Consider the following 24387-nt stretch of genomic DNA (forward strand, 5'->3'; position numbering starts at 1 on the left):
CCTCTTCCCTCTCAGTGGCCATGTAGCCACAGACACACACGCACACACACAAAGACTTCAAAGTGCACGTGCTTTGGAGAAGTTTTTCCCAGTAGGCTCCATACTGCATACAGGATTTCCTTTTGCAAGTGTGACATGATTGTTTTCATTTATAAATGACTCTGTTAAAGGGATTGTACACAAAGGATGGCTCAGTCTCTGAATTGTTTAGTATAGACGTTCTGGTTTTGTACAGAGTTGCTGCAGTTAAGCTGTGTGTCCTCAGGGGTCTTCCTAAGGACAAATGATTCAGACAGGACAGTCTGCTGTGTAACTGGGGAAAGAAGTGACATGCATGTGCTTTATGAAGGTTAAGCAGCTGCTTAAACTATGGAATTTCATGTTTTTCCCCAAATAACACAAATCAGAAATACCTAGTTTGCATAGAAACACATTCTAAATATGCTATACACTGTGCATGGAGCAGACACTTCACATAGATGTACAAAATGTTTTTGCTCACAGGGAATGTAGATTGGTCTCTTGCATTTCTAAGAAGAATGCTGAAGGAGAATTATCTTGCTGAGATTAAGCAATCTAATTTTAAAGCCTGGAAAAGAGGTAATCATGAGACACAGGCTCTAAATTCAACCAGAGGTGCTATATACCTAGAGAAAAAAAATACCTGTTTCTCTATTTGGTACATAATTAATGAATAATACTCTCCTTAATTTTCAGGGTTATAGGATTACATCAAAGTTAAGGAAAAAAAAAAAAGCCACACCAAAAACTTAATGAAAAATTCTTCAGAGGTAGAAAGCATAGTTCTAGGAAGGAATTAAAAGTGCCAAATTATTTTGCCATTCCAACAGGTTTGCTGCACTTACTCTTTGAAGAAATGTAATTATCAATAGCTTTCATAAATTTTCAAAGTAACACCGGTGTAGTTTTTAAATACACCACCACATCAAAGCATGAAATCTTGGATTGATGGTTGCTGATGTTTGGGATTATCTCTCTGCCACTAGAGAAATTGAGGAAACCAGAAGAATTTCTATAGTTACCTTAAAATGATTGCCCATAATGAAAAACTTGAAATGCTTTTATGAAGCAGTGCTTGTTGAGTATGTTCCTTTGCCTTTTCTTCTCTAATTTCAAGATTCTCCTCTTCATTTTAGAATTGGTAGAAGATAAAGATAGATGCCATGTTGTAGAGTGGTTGTTTTATCTCTTGAGATGCCTCTCAAGACCATCTTAGGAATGTAGAGAAATACCAGAACAGTAACTCGTGTGCAAATCAAGAGCAGGTTGACAGCTGTGATAGTCTTCAGAACAAAATATTTTATTCATCAATAAAACTATAGTTTACAGTAGTATTTACTAAATAAATATCATTTCTCTTTTACAAGAAATAAACTAAAATCAAAAATATTTTAAAGACAATATATGTACACAACATAAGGCCTTGTTATAAATAACATTTTTTTCTCTTTTTCACCAACCAGTAAAAATACCTTGATAGACTCATTTTCATATAGTATGTGCAGAGGTTTGCCCCAACCCTTGTATGACATCAATTCCCATTTCCACTGATGTGGACCTCAATGATTAGAACTGAAGGGTCAAAACAAATGAAATTAATTTTATTCACTACTGTGCTTATTTTTAAATAGGTAAAGCAGAGAACAAATTTTGTTTGTGAATAGTTACAGAATCCATGCAAATGAAACCACTAGAGCTGAAAAGAAAATATCACTTTCAAGTCCAAAAAAGGTGATTGGCAATATAGTAGAAAGCAGCCTGAACACACAGTTCTTCACAGTTCAGCAAGCAACAGCAGATGATAGCAGAGCGTGGAATGTTTCACATCATTTTTGCGAAGTCCATCGATCCTTTCTGTGGTTCAAAGATCCTGACACTTCTTAGAGTAGGTTCAGTTGATTATTACTCTTTGTCTATTAGGCTCAGCAAATTCCTCCTTCTTAAATCAGGAGTGCAGAAAGTGCTCTTCATTAACTGTGATCACTTCTCTTAGTTTTACTCTTCGTGTCTTCTTTGTTACTGGAAATACAGAAATGACAAGTAAAGTCAAGAGTCAAGTTTATTTGTTTTCTTACAGAATTATAAACAGGTAACATCTTTCTTCCCCTAAACAGGCTGCAGCCCAGACTGGCAGTGATTCTCAACTTGCCCCCTAATCAAAAGCATTGGATCTCTTTTTCTTGTACAACAGCTAACCCCCATGGTTTTGCAGACATTGCTGTACACTTTATTACATGAAATAGAACCAGTTGCTACTTCAAAATGCTGAACACTGAACATCAAAGAAGACAGTCCAAACTGAGAGCTTTTGTTACCTTGCAGAACTGATGGGGGCCTTTGTTACTTAAAACAATCCCTTTGTTAGGGGAAAACCAGCAGTCTTCCTATGTCAGGTATAAAAGTCCTGTTGGCTTCTGCGTGACACCCTTGCCCAGCTGAAAAATCACACATACCCAAACACTTTCAGGCACAACTAATGCTCTAGACAATGTCATAGCAATCAGTCTATTTCACACAAAGAATTACTTAATAATGTTAATGGAGTTTTCTACAGAAGCAGCAGTTACGTAATACAAATAGTTGATCACTTCCTAGCCTCTCTATGGAGTCAGAGATGAAGAGAAACTGTTCTGTGCTAAACAGTTTATTGCTACGACTTAAAATAAGGATAAACTGATAGCTGAACAAAGTATTGCAGTAATTTGAATGTATCTCAGCTAATGTACCCAACACAGAGAAGGACACAAAACCAAAACAAAGACATCTGTAGTGAACTTACTCTAAAGCCTTATTTAAAAATCTAATGAAGGCCTAAATTCACATCTATTAAACAGATTTCTAAAGTCACCTTGAAATTGTACTTTTTGATACAAGCATTTAACTAACCTTTAAATAGTTCAGCAACAATCTAATCTTGACTATGAACAACAACAAAAAATATCCAGAGGCATTTTTAAAGCTTATCTTAGATAGATTAAAAGGTAGATTTAAATCAACATTTGAGTTAGGACTTCTAGCACTAGACCTTGAACCATAAAGAATGTTATTTCAATATCATCCTGTGGCAACCTTTAAACTTTTTCCTGTATTGTGCACCATTGCAAGGGTGTTCATAATCACTGATGCTAGTGAACACAATACTAATTTCTCAGAGTTCATGCCATGCCATGCCATACCATACCGTACAATGCAAGTCATACAGCCATATTAGCACCTGAATGTGCTAAGGGAGTAAAGCAGTATGTACTTACAGGATGCAGAACAATTTAATATGCAAAGTGAAATTGTTGGACAAATGAGTAAAACCAAAGAAAGTGGTATTTTAAAAACAACATAAGAAACAATTTGGCAAAAATGCTGAAAAATGCTAGTACAGATAAACAAAATAATGTTTTATGAAGCCAAGATAAATTAGTCAAAATTTTCACTAGCACCATCTAGTTTCTGTCTGAAAGCTCAGATCTGAATGACTGCAGGTCCATTTTTAACGGATATAATGGTCACTCAACACAACTTCAGACCCACTGGCCTTATCATACTTTTCACTCTCTAAGGAGACCAGCAGTGTTGCTGATGCTAGATTTATGCTATCCCACTCATTATGCAATGCAATTACGACTAGCTTATTCTTGTTCCACTTCCTGTGATCCTTCCAAAGCATTTCAGAGGGATCAGCAATGGAGAAAATACCAGAAAAATTTGCATAACAGAGTTGGAGAAGATAGACCTGACAGAAACTCATAGCAACTGCTAACTGAGTCGGTTACAGAAATGATGTTCATAATACTGATGCCATTTTAAGGACGTGGGATTTTCAGATGTTCATCTGTGTGTCAGGCACATTCCAGTTGTGTACATTATTCTGGAAAAAAACTCCATCTTTCAAGGCACAGCACACGATCCTCTAAGCGACTCTGTAACAACTGTACAACTTGTGGGGTTAATTTGATTTCATAAAAATGCAATCTTCATAAGAAACATTATTTAGTGATAGAGACTGAGTTTGGCCATAGCAGTTGGGTCAGAAATGATAAATAATGGACAAATGACACTACAGGATACATTCCTGTAATCACTGTTTGAGATGTCTCACACTGGGTATATAATCGATTTACAGGGTTTGAGCCTACTTGAGGCTTTTTGTATAGGAGCATTTTTGTGCTCCAGTTTTCTTTTTACGGATTTGTTTTTGAGCTGATTGATTTCCTCATATGGTAGATGAAAAGCCCTGGCCATGAAAATATGTATAGTGACAATACATGCTGGCATTTTAGCACTTGGCTTACTCAGGTACTGTATTACTTGTAATCTGAAATGGTACCTTATCTAATCAAGCACATAATTCTCACATTTGATTTTCATGCAAGGGTAACTGAAATGCTGCTGTTATCTTGCTTCCTACATAACGTTGCTTCTGCGAGAACACCTCTGTCAAATTACGTTCAAGTGCTTGGTGGTTGTTTCACCTCACACTGGGTTTCAGTTTTATGAGAGATAGGCCTCTTGTTTCATCTCCTTTTTAAGATCAGGCATGGATGGATACAGAGATAAGACAGCAGAGGAAATGAGCAGTTACCTCACTGCCTAAAACAAGTAGGTTTGCCCCCTTCAGCCTTAATGAAACAGGGTTGTACTTTGAGGAGATAATGGTTGATTGGTTCCAGTATGTGCATGTTACATTTTAAGGATTATTCTGCTCTCATGGGAAAGAAAGGATGTCTGTAAGTGATGAGGCTTGAATCCCCTTCTCATAGTCCCAGAATTAATATTCAATGTACTATGTTTTTCCATCAGTATCTTCAGAGGAAATGGTAAGGCAGAGAAACTGAAGCCTCCAGAAAGACAGGAACATATAAGAATTTGAGGTATGCAGGACAGTTGTGACTGTACACTTTTTATAGCTTGTTTTTCCATGTATCCTGCTGGGAACTGCTTTGATTTCAGCTGCACTTGTTATTACTCCACAACAGCACCCTGAAGAAAACTGCAACGTGGTTAGAATTGAATCAGATGTTATGAAAGACCGAGAAGGAAAACATTTCTGAATGAAAAACAAACACTTCATCAAGGAGTTATGGTGGAAGTACAATCTCCTGGCCAAAGCTGTATCTGACCAGGCTGCTTCATTTGATAGAGGCAGGTGGGAATTTTCTTGTCTGAAAGTTTATACTAGAAGAGAGAACTTAGGGTGCTAAACTGAAAATAACTGAAGGTATGAAAATATTTGTAAGAGAAAGTAACTGTGAAGATGAGGAGTTAGACTAACCTGGCAGTTGGAAGGGTTTGAATATGAAGTAGGAAATGCTCAAAGAGACAGGCTTTAATTTAGAACTATGGGAGGGAGAACAGAAGAAAAGAAGAAGAGCACGGAAGAGTAAGAAGAGCCATACAGTTCTGACAGTTTCTGAACAGGCATTTTATAGACCAGTATTTGGAAATCTGCTTATCTATGCATCTACAGTACCTTTGAAATACAAAATTAATCTCAAGTGATGTTTTAAGACTTCAAAATCCTGTAATAAAACTGGCATTTAGACATAAACCACGACATAGGTAGTTCTAAATGTAATATTATCTGCACAATTCATCTGACACAAATCATAGCTACACTAACCAGACTCTAAATATAATGAGCTTGCTCATCACTATTATTATTCCATTTTTTTGTTTTAGTGAAGCCCTTATCAATCCTTTGCAACCAAATTTTCAGTGGTAGTGACTTCTAAATTATACACGAACTTTGTGAGCCCTTCTTTCAACAACAGGAGGCAATATTGTATTTCTGCGTAACAATTTCTGTACTACTGAAGAATCTTCCATTGTATTTAAATTGACAGAAGTATTCTTCAAGCAAAATACCTTACTAATGAAATCCTATAGGCAGGACATTTATTTATTTATTTATATACTGTATTTACCACCTGATGACTTAAGATGTACAGCATCACATCACAGCAAACTTCAGGATTTGTTGCTGTGCTATTTCCATGCATATTCTTTCTCTATTTTATATGTAAATGAAATCAAGCCCACTTGCGGTGAACCAATTTAAGTAATTCTTAAGCCTGATTTTACTCTGGTTTTACTGATATTGTAGTTTGTCAAAATAATACAGCAGCTAACTTTGTAAGACATTTCAGGCTAAGAAAGCACAGTGGCTTAGTTCATAATTTTGCAAGTTGCTCTTTCAGGGACAGAAAACTCAAATAATTTGAGACTTCACTGCAGAACAGAAGGAACAAGGTAACTTCAAGTTATTCCTTACTTTCTAAGTGAAATTACCACTTTTAAGGTCCTTCATTTTATGTACGAGACCTTAGTAACACTGGACTAAGGTCTTCAGGATTGGTTGCACTTGTTGATCTCTCTTAAGAAACTTTTGCAAAATTGGGCTTGTATTTTGTACTAATCAGATTCCATAGAACACAGTAGATTTTTGTGTTCAACAGCGCTTGCTGACATTGAATGCTTTCCTGATTATATATCAGCTGACAGTTCCTGAACTGACACCAATAAATAGGGCTTCAGGGGAATTTTAAAAAGAGACTAAGTTTATTCCGAGAGGAAGAATGACAAACTGTTTTACTGTTGTTTTGTGGGTTTCTACAGCAAAGTGCTAAATAGAAGAGTGTTACCTTCTCTGTTACTGGCTTATGTACAGGACACCTTCTGTTTATCTCAGATGGCATCTTTTGCTTCTGAGTATCTGATCCATGACTGTATTACATATTTATAAAAGCAAGAACCTTTTAATGTTTTAATTCTCCACAGAGAAACATTTCAAATGTACAACTATTTTATGTATCTGAGTCTATCTTTCTGCAATCTTCAATTAAAAATTAAAATTATTTTTGTAAAATATTCAGTATTTGTTTCCTACTGTATGGTACTAGAATATTTGGAAATCATTTAGACTGTCTTATACTTACTGCTCAGTGCATATCATGGTTAGTCATATTTTATTCATAAAAGCTGGACTTCTTAAGCTACTTCCTGGGTTAAAAGATTTAAGAATAACCAATGGAATTTTAAAGCAAACTTGGATTTGAGGATGTTCCTAGCAGTGCTGCCTAGAAAGGCAGGTGCATAAAATGCTGGTTTGCTGAATCTGGCCTTGAACTCTAGGCCCACACCAGCCCTTCAGCTGGAAACTCAAAAGGCCTCTGTGCCTGTGCTGGAACAGAAATTTTTTCTGATAACAGGTAGATTCTCAGTTTTCACATCAGCTGCACAGTGTGAGTCTTCATGGTGTTCCCTTAATGTAACACCCCAAAACCAATGCTCCTACCTGTAAGAAGAATTTTCTTTTTTTACAATCTCTGCTCCACCCTACCTTACTTGACTGTCTGAATTTGTACACAACACTGTTCAGCCAAATGCCATTTTTAATCTGTTTTTTTATAGTAAGATAACACAATGTCATTTTATTACAATGTCTTTTTCTTCTTTCATGGAATCAAAACCTCATAGCTCTTAATTTACTATATGACTAAAATTTGTCCAAGAAGTTTAGCATTTCAAAGTAGTGACTGAAATTAAGATATTTTTCATGATAATACCTAGTGGGTAAGACTACAGCAGCTTGTCTTGCTGTAGAAACACAGACAAAGATTATTAACTACGGGATTAAAGGAGAATCTGGGAATGGCATTTAAAGCTACATTTTCTCCTCCTGCTTTTAAAAGGTCAAAATGTATCTTGCAACCTTTTCAGTTGGGGCATAAATCAGCTAATGCAAACAACATTGATTTGCTTTATTCTTGAGACATATATTAGAAATGACTGACCTGTTCCTAGTGTTTTCAAAAACATGAATCTTTCCCTTCTAGCCTGCACTTAATCATCCTATAAAAATAAAACTGATTTCTGCTCAGCAGCAGTGAATCACACTGATAACACACATCACTGATCCTTTAGTATCAGACTTTCCCAACCAGTGGCTAACTGTTGTTTCAGGGTCCACTGAAGGATATTGGGGGGCACTAGGAAGTAAAATATTAATGCACAAATCAGTATCTTACTCCTCTTCCTTCCATGAACACCTCAGCATACTTACAGGGATACATGTGATTAAATTACAGCTCACTTCCACAGCAATCTCAATAGTCAAGGAGGCATCAATACAGTGTGTGGGACAGGACCAAGAAGGCAGGGGTAAGTAATTTGCATCCAATTTCCTTAAAGCTGTCAGCTGTTGCATACCTAGACACTTGAGGTATGTGCTACTACCTTGTTTTGATTACTGAATTTAGAATTTGGATTTTTGAGGGTGCACAGAAGGGTGCTGCTAGGTCAAAAAAGCATCTATGATTCTCTCCACTTAAGACTTATTTATTCTTCCAGACCTTTGCTCAGGGGAATAAACACTGGGAGTTTGTGTAACATCCAGAGTTGGGTTTTATTTATTTTTCTGTTGATATTGATCAGTGGAATATATATATACTTACTTCAGTCTCCCAGACATAACAGTAATGAATGTTCACAAGCCAAAAACTAACTAAAGAGATCACCATCACACCTGAAATGTGTAAGGACAGCTTGACAGAAGGTATTACCTATGCCTGTCACTAGATTTTCAGAGCATTCCACCATCCACCCTACAGACTTCAAACTTCAAAAAAAGCACTTCACAGTGCTGAGCAGTGTTAGTAATAAACAAGATTTTTACATTATAAACCAAATGAAAAAGTTATCAGCAAGAAATGGTTTCTCTGTTAAGTGGGACCAAGAGAACCACAGAACAGCCCAGGCTGGAGGAGACCTCAAGAGATCAGCTGGTCCAACCCTCTGTGTGAAAGGAAGCCTAGATGAGGTTATCTAGCACCCTGTCCCATCGCATCTTGAAATCCTCCAGCAATAAGGACTCTACCTTGCCCCTGGGGAGGTTGTTCCAGTGATTGAGCGTTCGCACTGCAAAAATAGTTCCTTCTTAAATCAAGATGAAACCTCTCCCAAAGCAACTTGTACCCATTGTCCCTTGTGAAGAGAGAGCCTCCATGCTTCTTTGTAGCCACACTTTAAGTGCTGGAAAACTGTGATGAGGTCCCTCCTGAAACTTCTCTACTATAGCCTGAAAAGACCCAACTCCTTCAGGCTTTCCTCACATGGCAGGTTTTCCAGGTTTTTGATCGTCTTTGTTTTCCTCCTTTGGACCCTCCACGGTCTGTTCACATCTTCTTTTGAATTGTGGGGACCAGAACTGGATCCAGTACTGCAGGTGCAGCCTGACAAGTGCTGAGTAGAGCGTGATGATCACGTCTCTATCTCTGCTGGTAATGCCCCTGAAGATGCAGCCCAGGATCCAGTTTGCCTGGGTTGCTGCAGTGACATCCACTGCTCTCTCCTTGTCAGCAAAAGATGTTATTTTGTAGGAGGTAATCAGGTTAGTCTGGCACAATTTGCATGTGGTGAATCTCTGCTGGATTTTCCCAATCATTCACTTCATTCAATTTGCAATAGTTTCTAGGAGGACTCTTCCGCCACTTTCCCAGGGACTGAAGTAAGGCTAATGGGCCTGTAATTTCTTGGGTCCTCTTTTGGGCCATTCTTACAGATGGGTATGAGATTTGACCTCTTCCAGTCATCAGGGATGCCCCCTGATAGCCACGGCTTTTCAAAGATAATAGACAGCAGTCTTGCACCAATGTCAGTCACTTCTGTTAATGCCCTGCAGTGGATTCCCTCCAGGCCCATAGATTTGTGGGGGTTGAGCCCTTGCAGAGGGCCACTGCTGGTGGGTCAATATATGAGTTGTAGCTGCTTGATCCTGTGAGCTGGGGTCCAGCTACACCAGCAGAGACAGAGGCAAAGAAGGTTTTGAGAACCTCTGCCTTGTCAGCATTATTTGCAACTCGTTTCATTGCCTGGTTTAGTAATGGACCTATGCCTTTCCTGTGCTTCACCTTAACTGCCCACACATCTGAAGAACCCTTTCTTCTTCTTGACATCTCTGGCCAATTTCAGTTCTAGCAGAGCCTTTACCTTCCTGTCTGCATCTCTGCATGCCCTAGCAAAGTTCCTGTAATCCTCAGTGGGTATGTGGCTGCCTTTTCATAGCTGGTATGCTTCTTTTTTGCTTTTAAGCACATCCAAAAGCTCACTGTTAAGTGCAGGTGGTCTCTTGTTCTGCCTTCTTCCTTTCCCTTTATAGGTGATTGACTGTTCTTGTGCTTCCAGGAGGCTGTTCTTTAAAACACTCCCAGCATTCACAAGCTCCTTTGCCATCCATGTATGCTTCCCATGGAATCCCTTGCATCTGGGGTCTGAGCATACTGAAGCTGGCTCTTCTAAAATCCAGGGCCTTTGTCCTACTACTGGTCTTCACTGTGCTCAGCTATCATTGGTAGTTATGTTGTCAAGTAGATCTTTTTGGTTTATGAGCAGTAAATCTAGCAATGCACTGTTCCTAGTTGGCATGTCCAGTACCTGTAGCATGAAGCAGTTCTCATGCATTCCAGGAATCTCATGGACAACTTGTTCACTGCTGTGTTGTTCTCCTAACAAATGTCTGGGTAATCAGTTACCCATGAGGACAAGGTTTTGTTGGCCCAAGACTTCCTTGAGCTGACAAATTAAGATTTCGTCAGCTTCATCATCCTTGTTGGAAGGTCAGTAACAGATTCCTAACATAAGATCTTCTTTGGTGATTGAACAGCTAATCTTGATCCAAAGACATTTGACAGAACTTTTGTGGTCTCCATAGCTTACACTCAAATTTCTCTTTTTTAATGAAATTCAACTCCACTTCCTCTTTTCCTATCTTTCCAAAAGAGTTTGTAGCCATTATGGTCTTCCAGTCATGTGAGTCTTCCCACTAAGTTTCTGTGATTCCTACCACATCATAACTCTCAGACTGGGCATGGAGCTCCAGTTCCTTCTCTTTGCTGCCCTGACTGTGTGTGTTCGTATACATGCACTTGAGGTGGTTGGATTTAGGGTTCTTGCCTCTGTAAAGCGTTGGGGAGCATTCCTCAGTGCTCGTAGTAGTGTGCTCATCCATCCTCTCCTTATGATTATGTAGGTGTCCCAGCTCTGGATCCTAACCCCCAGGTTTGTTAGTTTAAAGCACAATTCATTAAGTCAGCCAATCTGCTAGTAAGGTTAGGTTGCATGTGATTACTCATCTATCCATCTCCTGTAACATTTCAGGATTTGTGAGTCCCTCTTAACAGATGATTTATGTTGACATCGTATCAGCAGCAAGCCCAATTAACACAAGTCCCACAGGAATAGGCTACTTGAGGTCACAGGTAACCAAGTAAATTTTACATTTGATTGACCACTGGTACTTGCTACTGTCTTGTTTCAGCGGAGGCAGGATAGACAACAACTCCCCTAAGTGTGCTGGACTATTAAATTAGTAGCTATTAAGTGGGTAGTGTGTATACTGGCTAAAATACTGTGTATTGCTGGCTAAAAAGAAGAAAAAACCCCCAGTTGTATAGCCTACAGAGAACTAGTATGGGGATCAGACACAAACATATGACAAACATGTTTCATCTTAACATAAGATTAGACACAAACATGTTTCATCTCAACACAAGATTTTTTTCAGGATGAACCATCAATCACTGGAACAACCTCCCCAGGGACATGGTAGAGACCCTATTGCTGGAGGTTTTCACGGTGCGATGGGACAGGGTGCTAGATATAGATAACCTCACCTAAGCTCCCTTTCCCATGAAAAGTTGGACCAGATGATCTCTCAAGGTCCCTTCCAACCTGGGCTGTTCTATAATTCTGCGATATTTTGGATCTCTTAAAACAAAAATTAGGAAACTCTAGAGGTAAGAAAAATAAAAAATGCAGTGAACTTTATCTAAAAAGGAAACAACCACTCCTGTGTGAAACATTTGTTAGAAACCTAAGGAACACACTTTCCTCTCTGACCCTTCCTCTCTACTACAGTTCTTGCCACAAAAGTCACAGACATTTATTTATTAAAATAGAGGGAAAATATTACAAGGATAATATCACAATTGTTTAATTTCTGCTTTGGGAAAACAAACCTTTGGAAAAAACCCCAAGCTTAACATACATTCCTCCTACATTTATACTGAGATTTTCAAAACAGCTTAAAAGGGTTAGATGCAAAAAATGTCACTCAATTGGAACTGGACTTGGGTGCCTATTGCCTTTATGTCTGTGAAATGTGAGCTGTAGATTCCAAGAGAATTTTTAAAATGCACGTGATATGAAGACAACCCAAGACGTAGACTTTAGCTTATCTTTCAGCAATCAGATAAACTGCTCAATAGGAATCAAAATACCAAATAAAAGATACATTTTTAATCATATTCCAGATACCGCAACTGGACAACTCTTCAGAGAAAAAAGGGAAACAGTTAATATATTTCATACTGAGCTCTACCTCAGTGGCTTCAAAATCACTGATCATAGAACCATAGAATGTTTTGGGTTGGAAGGAACCTTAAAGACCATTTAGTCCCAACCCCCTGCCATGGGCAGGGACACCTTCCACCAGACCAGGTTGCTCAAAGCCCCATCCAACCTGGCCTTGAACCCTTCCAGGGAGGGGGCAGCCACAGCTGCTCTGGGCAACCTGTGCTGGTGCCTCACCACCCTCACAGGGAAGTATTTCTTCCTTACATCTAATCTAAATCTACTCTCTTTCAGTTTAAAACTGTTACACCTCATCCTATCATTACACTCCCTGATAAAGAGTCCCTCCCCATCTTTCCTGTAGTCCCCTTTGAGTACTGGAAGGCCACTGTAAGGTCTCCCAGGAGCCTTCTCTTCTCCAGGCTGAACAACTCCAACTCTCTCAGCCTGTCCTCGTGAGGGAGGTGCTCCAGCCCATGATCATCTTCGTGGCCCTCCTCTGGATGCGCTCCAGCAGGTCCACATTCCTCTTATGTTGGGTGCCCAAGACCTGAACGTAGCACTGCAGGTAGGGTCTCACCAGAGAGGAGTATAGGGGGAGAATCACCTCCCCTTATCTGCTGGCCACACTTCTCTTGATGCAGCCCAGGACATGGTTGGCTTTCTGGGCTGCGAGCACGCGTTGCTGGCTCACAGTCACTTTTTGATCCACTAATACCCCCCAAGTTCTTCTCCACAGGGCTGCTCTCAATCCACTCATTGCCCAGCCTGTATTTGTGCTTGGGATTGCCCCAACCCGTGTGCAGAACATTGTACTTGGCCTTGTTGAACTTCACAAGGTTTCCACGGGCCCACCTCTCAAGCCTGTTAAGGTCCCTCTGGATGGCATCCTTCCCTCTAGCATATCAACCACACCATATAGCTTGGTGTCATTGGCAAACTTGCTGAGGGTACACTCAATCCCACTGTCCATGCCCACAACAAAGATGTTAAACAGCACTGGTCCCAATACTGACCCCTGAGGAACACCACTCATTATTACTCTCCACTCAGACATTGAGCCACTGTCCACAACTCTGAATGAGACCATCCAGCTAATTCCTTATCCACTGAGTGGTCCATCCATCAATCCATGTCTCTCCAATTCTGAGATAAGGATGTTGTGTGGGGCAGTGTCTAATACTCTGCCCAGGTCCAGGTAGATTACATTGGTTGCTCTTTCCTTATCCACCAACACTGTATCCCAGTCATAGAAGGCCACCAAAAATGTCAGGCATGATTTGCCTTTAGTGAAGCCATGTTGGCTGTCACCAATCACCTCCTTATTTTCCGTGTACCCTAGAATAGTTTCCAGGAGGATCTGCTCCATGATCTTGCCAGGCGCAGAGGTGAGGCTGACTGCCTGTAGTTCCCTGGTTCTTCCTTTTTTACTTTTTTTTTTTAAAAAATGGAGGTTATGTTTCCCCTTTTCAGTCAGCAGGAACTTCACTTGACTGCCACGCCTTCTCAAATATGATGGATTGTAGCTTCGTCACTTCATCCACCAGTTACCTCAGGACCCACAGATGCATCTCATCAGGTCCCATGGACATGTGCACCTTCAGGTTCCTCAGACAGTCTTGAACCTGATCTTCTCCTACAGTGAGTGGTTCTTCATTCTCTGAGTTCTGGCCTTTACCTTTTTGGATAGTATGGCTGGAGCACTATCCAGTGAAGAGAGAGGTGAAAAAAATCAGAGTGCCTCAGACTTCTCCATATCCCAGGTAATTAGATCTTCCTCCTTTTTCCAGAGACGGCCCATGTTTCCCCTAGACTTCCTTTTCTCATCAACATAACTATAGAAGCTTTTCTTGTTGCTCTTGATGTCCCTGGACAGATTTAATTCTTTGGTCTTTGACCTTTCTAATCTGATCCCTGGCTGTTCAGACGATTTCTCTGTATTCCTCCCAGGTTATCTGTCCTTGCTTCCACCTTCTGTAGGCTTCCTTTTTGTGTTTGAGCTTGTCCAGGAGCAACTTGTTTATCCATGCAGGCCTTCCGGTGTCTTTACCTGCCTTCCTCTTTGTCAGGATGCATTGCTCCTGATCTTGGAGGAGGTGATCCTTGAATACTAACCAGCTTTCTTGGGCCCCTCCTCCCTCCAAGGCTTTATCACATGGGACTCTGCCAAGCAGATCCCTGAAGAGGCCAAAGTCTGCTCTCGTGAAGTCCAGGGTAGTGAGCTTGCTGTGCACCCTCTTCACTGCCCCAAAGGATCTTGAATTCCACCATGTGGACAAGGCTGCCCTTGAGCTTCACACTTCCCACCAGTCCCTCCTTGTTGGTGAGAACAAGGTCCAGCATAGCACCTCTCCTCTATCGCCTAGAGAAGGAAGTTACTATCAGTGCATTCCAGGAACCTCCTGAATTGCTACTGCCCTGCTGTGTTGTCCCTCCAACAGATACTGGGGTGGTTGAAATCCCCCATGAAGACCAGGGCTTGTGAATGTGAAGCTGCTCCTAGCTGTCTATAGAGGACCTCATCTGCTTGGTCTTCCTGGTTGGGTGGCCTGTAGCAGACCCCCACTATAACATCTTCTGTTCCTGCCCTCCCTTTAATCCTTACCCACAAGGTCTTGGTCAGCTCCCCATCCATCCCCAGGTGGAGGTCCCTGCACTCCAGCCAGTCAATGACATAGAGGGTGACACCCCCTCCTCATCTCCCCTGTCTGTCATTTCTAAAGAGTGTGTATCATTCTGTGCCAACACTCCAGTCACAGGAGTCATCCCACCATGTCTCCGTGATACCAGTAAGATTGTAGTGCTGCAGGCGTGCGCATGTCTCTACCTCCTTTTATTTATTCCCCATGCAATGTGCATTTGCATAGAGGCATTTAAGTTGGGTCCCCAGATGAAGCTGACTTGCTGGCTGGAATTCCTCTGTGCTGCTCTTCAGGTGCTCTTCTGCTGACCTGTGACCCCTCTCCAGGCTCTGGGCACCTATTGCTGACACTGGCATCAAGCTGGCAGGAGTGGGATGGATTGAGGTTCCCCTCTGTGGGCAATTTTTGTTTAAAGACCTCTTCACCAGCTTGGCAAGCCTATGACCAAAGATGCTCTTCCCCTTCTCTGACAGGTGGACCCACCAGCCCGCAGTAGAACAGGTTGCTCAAAGCAAGTCCCATGGTCTAAGTAGCCAAACCCCTGGCTATGGTACCAGTTCTGTAACCAATTGTTGATTTGCCAGATTCAGCTGGTCCTTTCAAACCCCTTCCTTTTGACTGGGAGGATTGATGGAAAAACTACCTGCACTCCAGAGTCCCTTACTGCCACTCCCAGGGCTCAGTAATCCTTGATACTCCTCTGACTGCTCCTGGCTGTATCACTGGTGCCCACGTGAAACAACAGCAGCAGGTAACAGTCAGTGGACTGTATGAGGCTTGGCTGTCTCTCGGTGACACCCCTGATATGAGCCCCTGGCAAACAACACACCTCTCTAGAGTGTGTCAGGTTGGCAGATGGCCCCTGTACCTCTCAGAAGAGAGTCACCTACTACTACCACCCACTGCCTTTTATTAGTTGTGATGCTTGTTATACAAGGAACCAACCAAGCTGCCTTACTCAGCTCCAGCGTTTCTCCTGATGAAATGGGTCTTTCCTCTTCAGTCCGCAGAGCGGTGAAGTGGTTCTGCAGGGGCACCTCAGGCTTCTGGGAAAGTCTCTTCCTCCTGCAGGCCCTTGCCATTGCAAGCTTCCATTCTTCTGCGTTATTGGCCCCTCTCCCTTCCATGTTTGCTGGTGGGGGAGTGTTTGCCTCTTTGGATGTGGGCTGTGGGCCCACTGCAGATGCACTTGGAACCAGCTTCCTAACTCCTCCTCAGCCTCCCTGATGCTACGCAGCCCCCCCACCGCCTCCCACAGCCCAGCACCTCTGCAGGAGGGCCTCTGCCTGGGCACAGCTTTTGTGGGCAGCTCTGCCGCCTGTCCCTGCCCCAGGAGAAGGGTCTGGGCGATTCCTGCAGCCTGAGCCCTGCACTGTGGCCTCTCCCTTCAGCAGGACTTTCCTCTCCGAGAAAATTTAATTTCTATGTCATGGAATATTCAACATGAAGAGGAAAGATTTTTCTTTTCTTTTTTCTCTTTTTCTTTCCCCCTGTTTTATTGAAAACAAATAATAGGAAAAAATCCCCTACCATTAGAGAAAAACTGAAAGGCATTTTGGCATACTTCATTATTAACACAATAGTTATTAGACACATAGATTCTTTAAGGATTTGCTTTGGCAAGGTACTTAAGCATACATCTCATATAAGAAATACCTCAATGAAACTCTAAATCTTGAAGTTAAGTATGTATTTTAATCACTTACTGAGCCTGAGTCAAAGGAATTACAGGGGAAAAAGCCTATCAGATGCAGTTTGACAACTTACTAAGTATACATCCAAAACTGAAGCATTATCATTTTCCATTTCCAGTGTGCTCTGTTCTGAAGTCAAATAGATGGCACTGTCTTCTAAAGTGAAGGTTGAACTCGAAGGCAACCCTTTACTGCAAAGAGAAGGGAGACTACAGTCAACCAAAAATACAAGTTACAGAGAGCTCAGTCATAGCTTAAAAAACTACGTTTCTCTCTTAAACATAAAAGCTTCAAACACTTGAAAAGAGGGAATGTAAACAGACAAATATAGATGTGTTTATAATGGCTAGATAATTGGCAGCTCATATTTGACTAACGTACACAAACCACAGTTTCTATTTTTGCATTAACTAAAATTTTATCGAGAAGTAATACTGTTCCTGAACTGTAATGTTTACTAAAAGAATGAAACTATGTCACGTAAACATGGGGTAATTTCATTAATTTCAAAATAAGTTACTTTGACATTACACATGGTATAAATTTTGGCAGCATTTCTTAATTAAAGGTAGGGAAAAAAGAATCAGTAATTAGTCAGAGTAGCATAGGACTTTCTCATATAGGTACAGGATCACGTGTAGCCAACAGTTCATAAGGGAAAGTGGGAGAAGAAAAGAGTGTACTGTAATTACTACAGCTCTGCAAGGAAGCGGTATTTACACAGCAGGTGCACTGTATTATTTCATGCATAGATTCGATTTTTTGTTCTCCTGCTATCCATAAAGAATGTGAAACTGCAAATGCATCTGCACAAGAATCTTGTTTTGTTTTGTAAACTCACTTGAAACCACAAAGCTGAAACTTTCAAAGGTGTTTTAATGGAGTTAGGTGCCCATTATCTCCTGTCAGAGCTGCCAGAAACTAGCAGATTCCAGGCTGCCTTGAAAACTCAACTGTCAGTTTCACAGAGATGTATTTTAAAAGTTCTTACTGATTTACACACAAGGTGAAAAGCAAAGAATTCTTCATTATAACTGGGTATGAAAACACGGTTACAAACATCAGTCCAGAAATGACTTAATTTCCGCCTCCCTTTGCAGTAACTACTTTGTAGTTTAAGTTTCAGATTGGGTATAATTTCAGAAAAGGCAAAGCTAGCATGCAAACTAGAAAACAAATTAAAATGCTCAACAAAATAATGAATCATCAGTCACCCTCAGGTCATATTAGTATTAAGTGTACAGCATTACATCTTCCACATTACAATGTTCCTTTTCTTATATAGATTATTAGGCATCTTTTCAATAGCAAGACTATTTCTTTTGTCCCAAGGGTGACGCAGCTGCCACTGACTTACTAGCATTTTTCTCACACCCATTACTTGTATTCTGCTGAGCAACATTTCAGTCACATCAGTTTTCTGCCAATGGTTCATTTTACTAAAGTGGGGAGGGCAGACCGGAGACTAGAAAGGAACAAATGGGCTGTTGCCAAAAGTTAGACTATGTTTTATCATGTCCCACAAAATAAGCTCTGGCATGAAAGATACTACTCGTCAGAAGGGGAGGTGGGGGTGAGAGTCACTTTTGCTTGCAGAATTTTGATTTCTGCTGGTGCACTGTTCAAGTCTCTGAATGTGAGAAGGCTCATATATGAAATCCACGTGACACAAGACTAATGTGCAGTGAGCAGCTACTACTGCTATAAAAATATGCAAACCCAGTGGTTAGCCCTTCCTTCTGGAAAATAGCGTTCTGCATTACTAACTGTAAAGCAAAAGTAAGTTGGGCAGGATGTGGTGCACACGTGGCTTTCATTCCTGCTTCAGGTTGGGTTTAAAAGCAAAAAAACCTGAAATAGTTATTCCTTTCATATACATATCAGGCCACATCACTGTTACCTTTACTGCTGTTATTTTTAACTTCTTTCACATTCAGAAAACCTCTGGAACCTGTAGTCAAGATGAGGTGAGGATGCTGCAATTCATGCCAGTGCCATATTATTTTATATCCTTCATGTATCAGAAGACTCAGTCCTCCTATTATTTCAGTTTAGTACACTGGCTTACTGTGACACTTTCCTCCATCTCTTCCCTACTTTTTCATTAGAAGGCGCTATGCTGCTTTTGCTCTTAGTTTGTTAAATTATAATCTATGTTGCTTCACAGCCTAATGTGGATAGCAAACAATAGCAATGTGAGCTCAGCACTCAGTCTTGGGATTGTTAAACTACTGGTTTTACCTGTAACATAGGAAAAAGACAATGCCATCTCCCCTTTGGAGTGTGCCTCTTTTATTTTTCCTACATGTTACAGAAATACACTATACAGTCAGGCAGAAAATGAGGGTTGAAAAAAGCCCCAGCACATTAGGAGAAGTCAAAGAGAAGCTCCTATAAATGACACAATTTTGTTATTTAGTCATGACACTCCTAAAAAACAGGTTAATATATAGAAACAAATAGAATATAAAATATTGGTACTAACATACAGAAAGAAAATGGAGGAAAGGAGCAGAAGAAAGCACAAAGGTATAATAATCTCACATACAGAAAACCATCAGTGACTAATGTCCCTTAAACAAAATCAGGCATGAAAGAAGAGAATGAAGCAAAATAGACGCCAGTCCGTTTTTTTTCTTACAATGAAAAATCCACAAGTTATTTGCAGATAGCAACCCCCTTGCTTCTGTGACTTTCACACTGAATAGTTAGAGATAAGCTGTGCAAGTAAGGCTTACTTCCTGCATGGAGAATTGTTTATTAAAAGGAGAAGCATAGGAAAACTGTTGCAAGACAGAGAGGTTTCCTTCATATACCTTAAGTACAATAACTGCAGGTTTTTCTCTATTTAAAAGAACACAAACTGCCCGCTTTGGGAAGCTAATCTGTAACGTGTATAAAGGAGGAAGGACAAATTCCAAGTCACTTCCATGTTAATTTACATATGGAGCCCATGATGGTGTCAGTATGCAAGCAACCGCTTTTGCCAGGAGCTGATAGTGCTTATGTGCAATAATGTAGTAACACCTGAGTTACAGTTAGAAATCATTTTCATGGCAGAATACGCAATCATTTTTTTTGTTGTCCTGCCTCGCAATGACAGCATGAAGAATGTGCATCCCAACCGGCTAAGTGGCTATGAACTACGTGAAGATATGCATAAGAACAAGATTTCCAGTTTTCATGTGAAAAAGGGGAAAAGCAATAAGCTTTTTTTTTTTTTTTTTTAGGGTCTCATCCTTAGTGTTAATGTGGATCCTATTTTAAGAAGCACTAAATATTTTGTCCTTATGCTGAAGCGAGGAGGAAAGCCATACTTTGACCTTCTAAATCAGCACATTTCAACACATTTAATCAAAAATCAGGCTCAAGTTCTCCTCGAGTAGAAAATAAAATAAAATCTTCATTTCCTGCAGTCCTTTGAAAACACTCTCTTAGACATGAGATGCAAAAAAATCCTCATGCAAAATAGCTCAGAGAATTTAAGATAGTTAGAGATTGCTACTTACAAATATGAAAAATCGTGTGTTGGGCACAAGATCTTCAATAGGAACAATTAAATCAGACTGATTTTCTGCAGATTTGTAGAACAACATAACTTTTATACATTTTATTCTAAGGATGATATATTTAAGATCACATTAAGTTTCTAAGGAATAAATGAAAAATATTACTCTTTGTCAAGGAACTAGCATAACCATGCAGGATTATCTAAAGTAATAATAATAAAATAAAATAGTAATTAAAAAAAAAAAATCAAAATACTGATGTCTTTCAAACCCTCCCAGATTTTTCTTACTATTTCTGTCCTTCATATTTTACTTACAATAAACTGAAGTGACAGTTTTAGAAATAAAAGACTTCAGTTTTCTTAATGGAAAAACAAATATGTCTCATCATAATGTGTCTACTTGCAAGACAGTCTGCAGGACAGGTAGAACTCTTCAGTCTTCTTCCCAGGTCATTGCACAGCCTTTGAAGAATGGCAGAAACAGTGCCAGGTAGTAACAACTGATCAAAGCAGAAGTCTAAGAGCTGTATTTTGGTTTTATTTGCTTATTTGTTTTTGGTTTTGTTTTTTTTTTTTTTTCCCTGCAGTGTGAAGAACAGCTCTTATAGGAATGTGATTATTAGCTTCTTTCAGATAGTGCCAAAATACAACAGCCATAAATTAGAATGAGCCACTGAGTCTCCCTTGTTGTGAAGAGTTATAATAAAAATAGGCTTTGATGCCTATGACTATTTTTGGATGTCAAATATGCTTTCATGTAGCATATCCCACAGAATATTTATCCCCTAAATAGCAGTGCATATGCAATGTCCAGTGTGTTTGAAAATTCTTATATAAGCTTTTGAAAAAAATATCAGCTCATTGCATCATGATTTTTCATCTTTAAAATCTCGGCGTATAGAAGTCAGAAAAATGTCTTTTATGATAAATGAGCAGTAAAATTATTGTTCTAAGGTACAACTCAATACCAACTGTTGCAGAAAATCTGTCCTGCATACATATAAATGTGAACAGGGACAACAGGTATCTAAGGACCTGTTGAACTAAATGCATTAATTAGTCTAATGTTTACCACGTAAACCCAACCTTGCATTTCATCATTATAAATTACATGTATGTCTGAAAAAAAAAAGTAGGTCAAACATAGTAAAAGTCCCTTCTAATATTTCACGAACACTGCTGACAAATGGCAAAACTTCAGACCTGAGAAAACAATAGATTTGAGTGATCTTCTAAATGCTGCTTCAAGCGAAGGAGTCTGACAGAGGGTCTGTGCTACTACACTCGAACTAATGTCAAACCACGATACGTGAATCAGTAAACATTGCCTCAATTTCACAATGGTCAACAAACCTATACATCTTTGCAGGTGACAATTAAAATCATGAGACCTGACATATGTATGCAGCTGAAAAGTGATGGTGTCAGCAGTCAGAATTTCGGAACTCTAGATTACAAAATACTGAGTAGTAACAGACAAATTCACTGAGACATACACATCAATCTCTATCAACACTTGGAGGGATCTACACCTGAAATCTGTGCTGTGAAGCTGCTCTGGATCCTCCTCACCAGAAAAAAAATTAAGGTAGTATAATTAGACTTGCAAGGATGAGTATGGAATAATGAAAAGCAGCACACTGAGGGATGAATTCAGCCAAGGAAACATTTGCTCGTGTATTAAATAACTACAATTACCACCGGAGTTTCACATGCACATCTGTGTATTTAAATGAACAATAATTTAAATTTCAAGTTAAAAAAAAAGTATAGGTTTTCTTTCTACTTATAAACAACCAAGTTGTTTCCAGAAACACTGCCTAAATAATTTATAAAACTTATATTTTTCTGTGAAGAAAGGTATTTATGATCTTTTTAAGGCTTTTAAAACAATTACAAGAAAAAGTGCTGCAAGCAGGACATCAACAGCTGAATGTGATCAGAGCTGATTAATTTAGTAAGCACAGACAGAGGCATTCCTATTTCAGTACCTATACAGAGATCTTTACAAAAAAGCACACAGCAACATAAGGAGCTGCTTTTTAAATGTATCAAAAAGAAAAAACCCAAACAACTCACTGTCTGCAGTGGCAAATCATGTCACTATTCATCCAGCATAAGGAAGCAAAGAATCCCATCAAATTAGGAAATGTGAAAATGTTAACTTACTCTTTAAAGTGATGTTAATGAAATTTATGATAATTCTGCAGACTGGCTTACGATATGGTAGTAAGTCTCAAGGGAGGACAATATAGAGAACCAAAGTATGAAGCAACATTGTGTATCTCATGATACTGCAATTTGGTGCAAATTATGGGAAGGCTCACTGCTTTCGGATATTTGCTGTTCAGATATTTGCAGATATTTCAGATATATGCTGTTTTTAAGTGAGATTAAAAAAAAATCCATAAAAAAGTCGTATGTGTATTTGATGGTGAAGGACACATTCTTGAGCTAATATTCTTTCACAGGGCTACCAATGTCTGTTCCCTAACACTTGCTAATCCCAATTACCTGGTGGTAAAATCAGATAACATCACAAGTACCAGCAGAACCTCAGTCCTGCATTGGCCTGCTGAAAACAGAACATCCATTTTTCAGGAAGTTTTTATTTTTCCGAGTGGGTGGAGACAACTTGTGAACATTCTACCAAAAGATGGGCTCCTCAGCCATGAAATTGAAATAAACCTTGGAACAGAGCAAAGTCTTCTCACTCTGCCTTGAGGCTGCCCACCTATATAGCACTGAAACTGAGGAAAGACTTGAAAGCAGGGGGTGACATCTCTTGTTATTCACCAGAACTTTTATCAAAAACTTCTAGAAAATACCTTTGAGCAAAAAATATATTAAACAGGTATGACGTAAACAGGGTAATGTATTTATTTAATGCTCTCTCTTCTATTAATTTTTATGTATGATTAATACCCTGTTGAGCTACATAGCAGTTGTGCTCTTTCTAGAGATGTTTTGAGAGGAGGAACTTTTGTAACAGGAAATACAGTCATCTATGAAATCACACAGGCTACTTTTCTGAAAAAATTATAAACCTTTTACATATCAATGATATATCTATAGGCTTGGAGCAGGAATAGGTGAAATTAAAGGGTCACTCAAGGCTAATTACAAAACACCACAGTGGATCACTTGCTCAAAGCAGACTGAGGAACTTCCATCCACAGGACTAGTCCTTCGGTGTTTGTTAGGTCCTTCTTTCACTGTCAGGAACACTGGCCTTTGCCTTTTGGGACAGCACTGATCAGCTCCAGGGACAGAACCTCTGCTTTACAATATATGTGCCTATCTTAACAACCTTTCATTAGGGAAATACTCCTGCTAGGTCTTCTAAAAGAATTATCTTTGTTCCCGCTTTCTTGCCACCCTTCACAGCTAAATAATTGAAAATTATTCAGAATTTCCAATAATGGCAAATATACTCTGTCAAGATACGAAGTTCCTAGTTCTACTAATTATTTCTATTTAGAGTTTCTAGTCTTTATTGTATACACAAGCCTCACAATATCAGTGGGGAATTTAGTTTAGATCTGAGAATCAGTCAGCTCTCCTTGCTTTGCTGCAGTTAATGTCTGTTCTGAATTCTTACTTGCTGTATGGTTATTTAATATTGAATCTAAATACCTACACAAAGAAAATACTTAATATATTAAGAGTCATTTCAAATGCTTAAATAATAATCAGCAGAGCAGCATTATATCCACACAAACTACTTTAAATTGTTTTTTTCCAGACTCAAACATTATTAAGCATTCTCTAATCTCTCAATGACTGTAAGTGTAAATGGCTGAGAAAACTTTAAATGGAGAAAGAATTCTATTTCTTTTTCAGGAAATCGAGAGGCCTCACTGATCCCTTGGTACTGATACTAACCACTTGGTACTTGATAGTAAAGACTGATAATACTTAACTGTTTATCCTGAATTCCAGGATTACTCACTATTCCTCTGTCTATGAAAGTAACTCATATTACAGCCTAGACTTCAGTGGAAATCTAATAGGAAAAGGATATTTCAGATTAATCTTGTTTAAGACTATGAACTCCTCAGATAGAGATCATCATACCATGTATATGTGTGAGGCTTAAACCACTGAAATTTAGACATGCCTTAGTAAATTAATAAAACTGGTGCATCATCCAGATTTGCATTACACTCCACATTTG

At 39.5% G+C, this 24387-nt stretch overlaps 1 protein-coding gene across 7 annotated transcripts in view; it reads right to left on the minus strand.

The window, feature by feature from the left end:
* Nucleotides 1-1300: 1300 nt before the first annotated feature.
* PIP5K1B (phosphatidylinositol-4-phosphate 5-kinase type 1 beta) overlaps nucleotides 1301-24387 on the minus strand; it is a 121800-nt gene continuing 98713 nt past the window's right edge. For all 7 annotated transcript variants that reach the window (XM_032983868.2, XM_042787969.1, XM_032983871.2 and 4 more), the window contains 2 exons: nucleotides 16773-16890; nucleotides 1301-2040 (listed from right to left, as the gene is read on the minus strand). In XM_032983868.2, the coding sequence (XP_032839759.1) occupies nucleotides 2038-2040; nucleotides 16773-16890 (121 nt within the window). In that variant the 3' untranslated portion in view covers nucleotides 1301-2037. The remainder of the gene's footprint in view (nucleotides 2041-16772; nucleotides 16891-24387) is intronic.

This window comes from Tyto alba, unplaced genomic scaffold, assembly GCF_018691265.1.
Source record: "Tyto alba isolate M040663 unplaced genomic scaffold, T.alba_DEE_v4.0 Super-Scaffold_13, whole genome shotgun sequence".
NCBI lineage: Eukaryota > Metazoa > Chordata > Aves > Strigiformes > Tytonidae > Tyto > Tyto alba.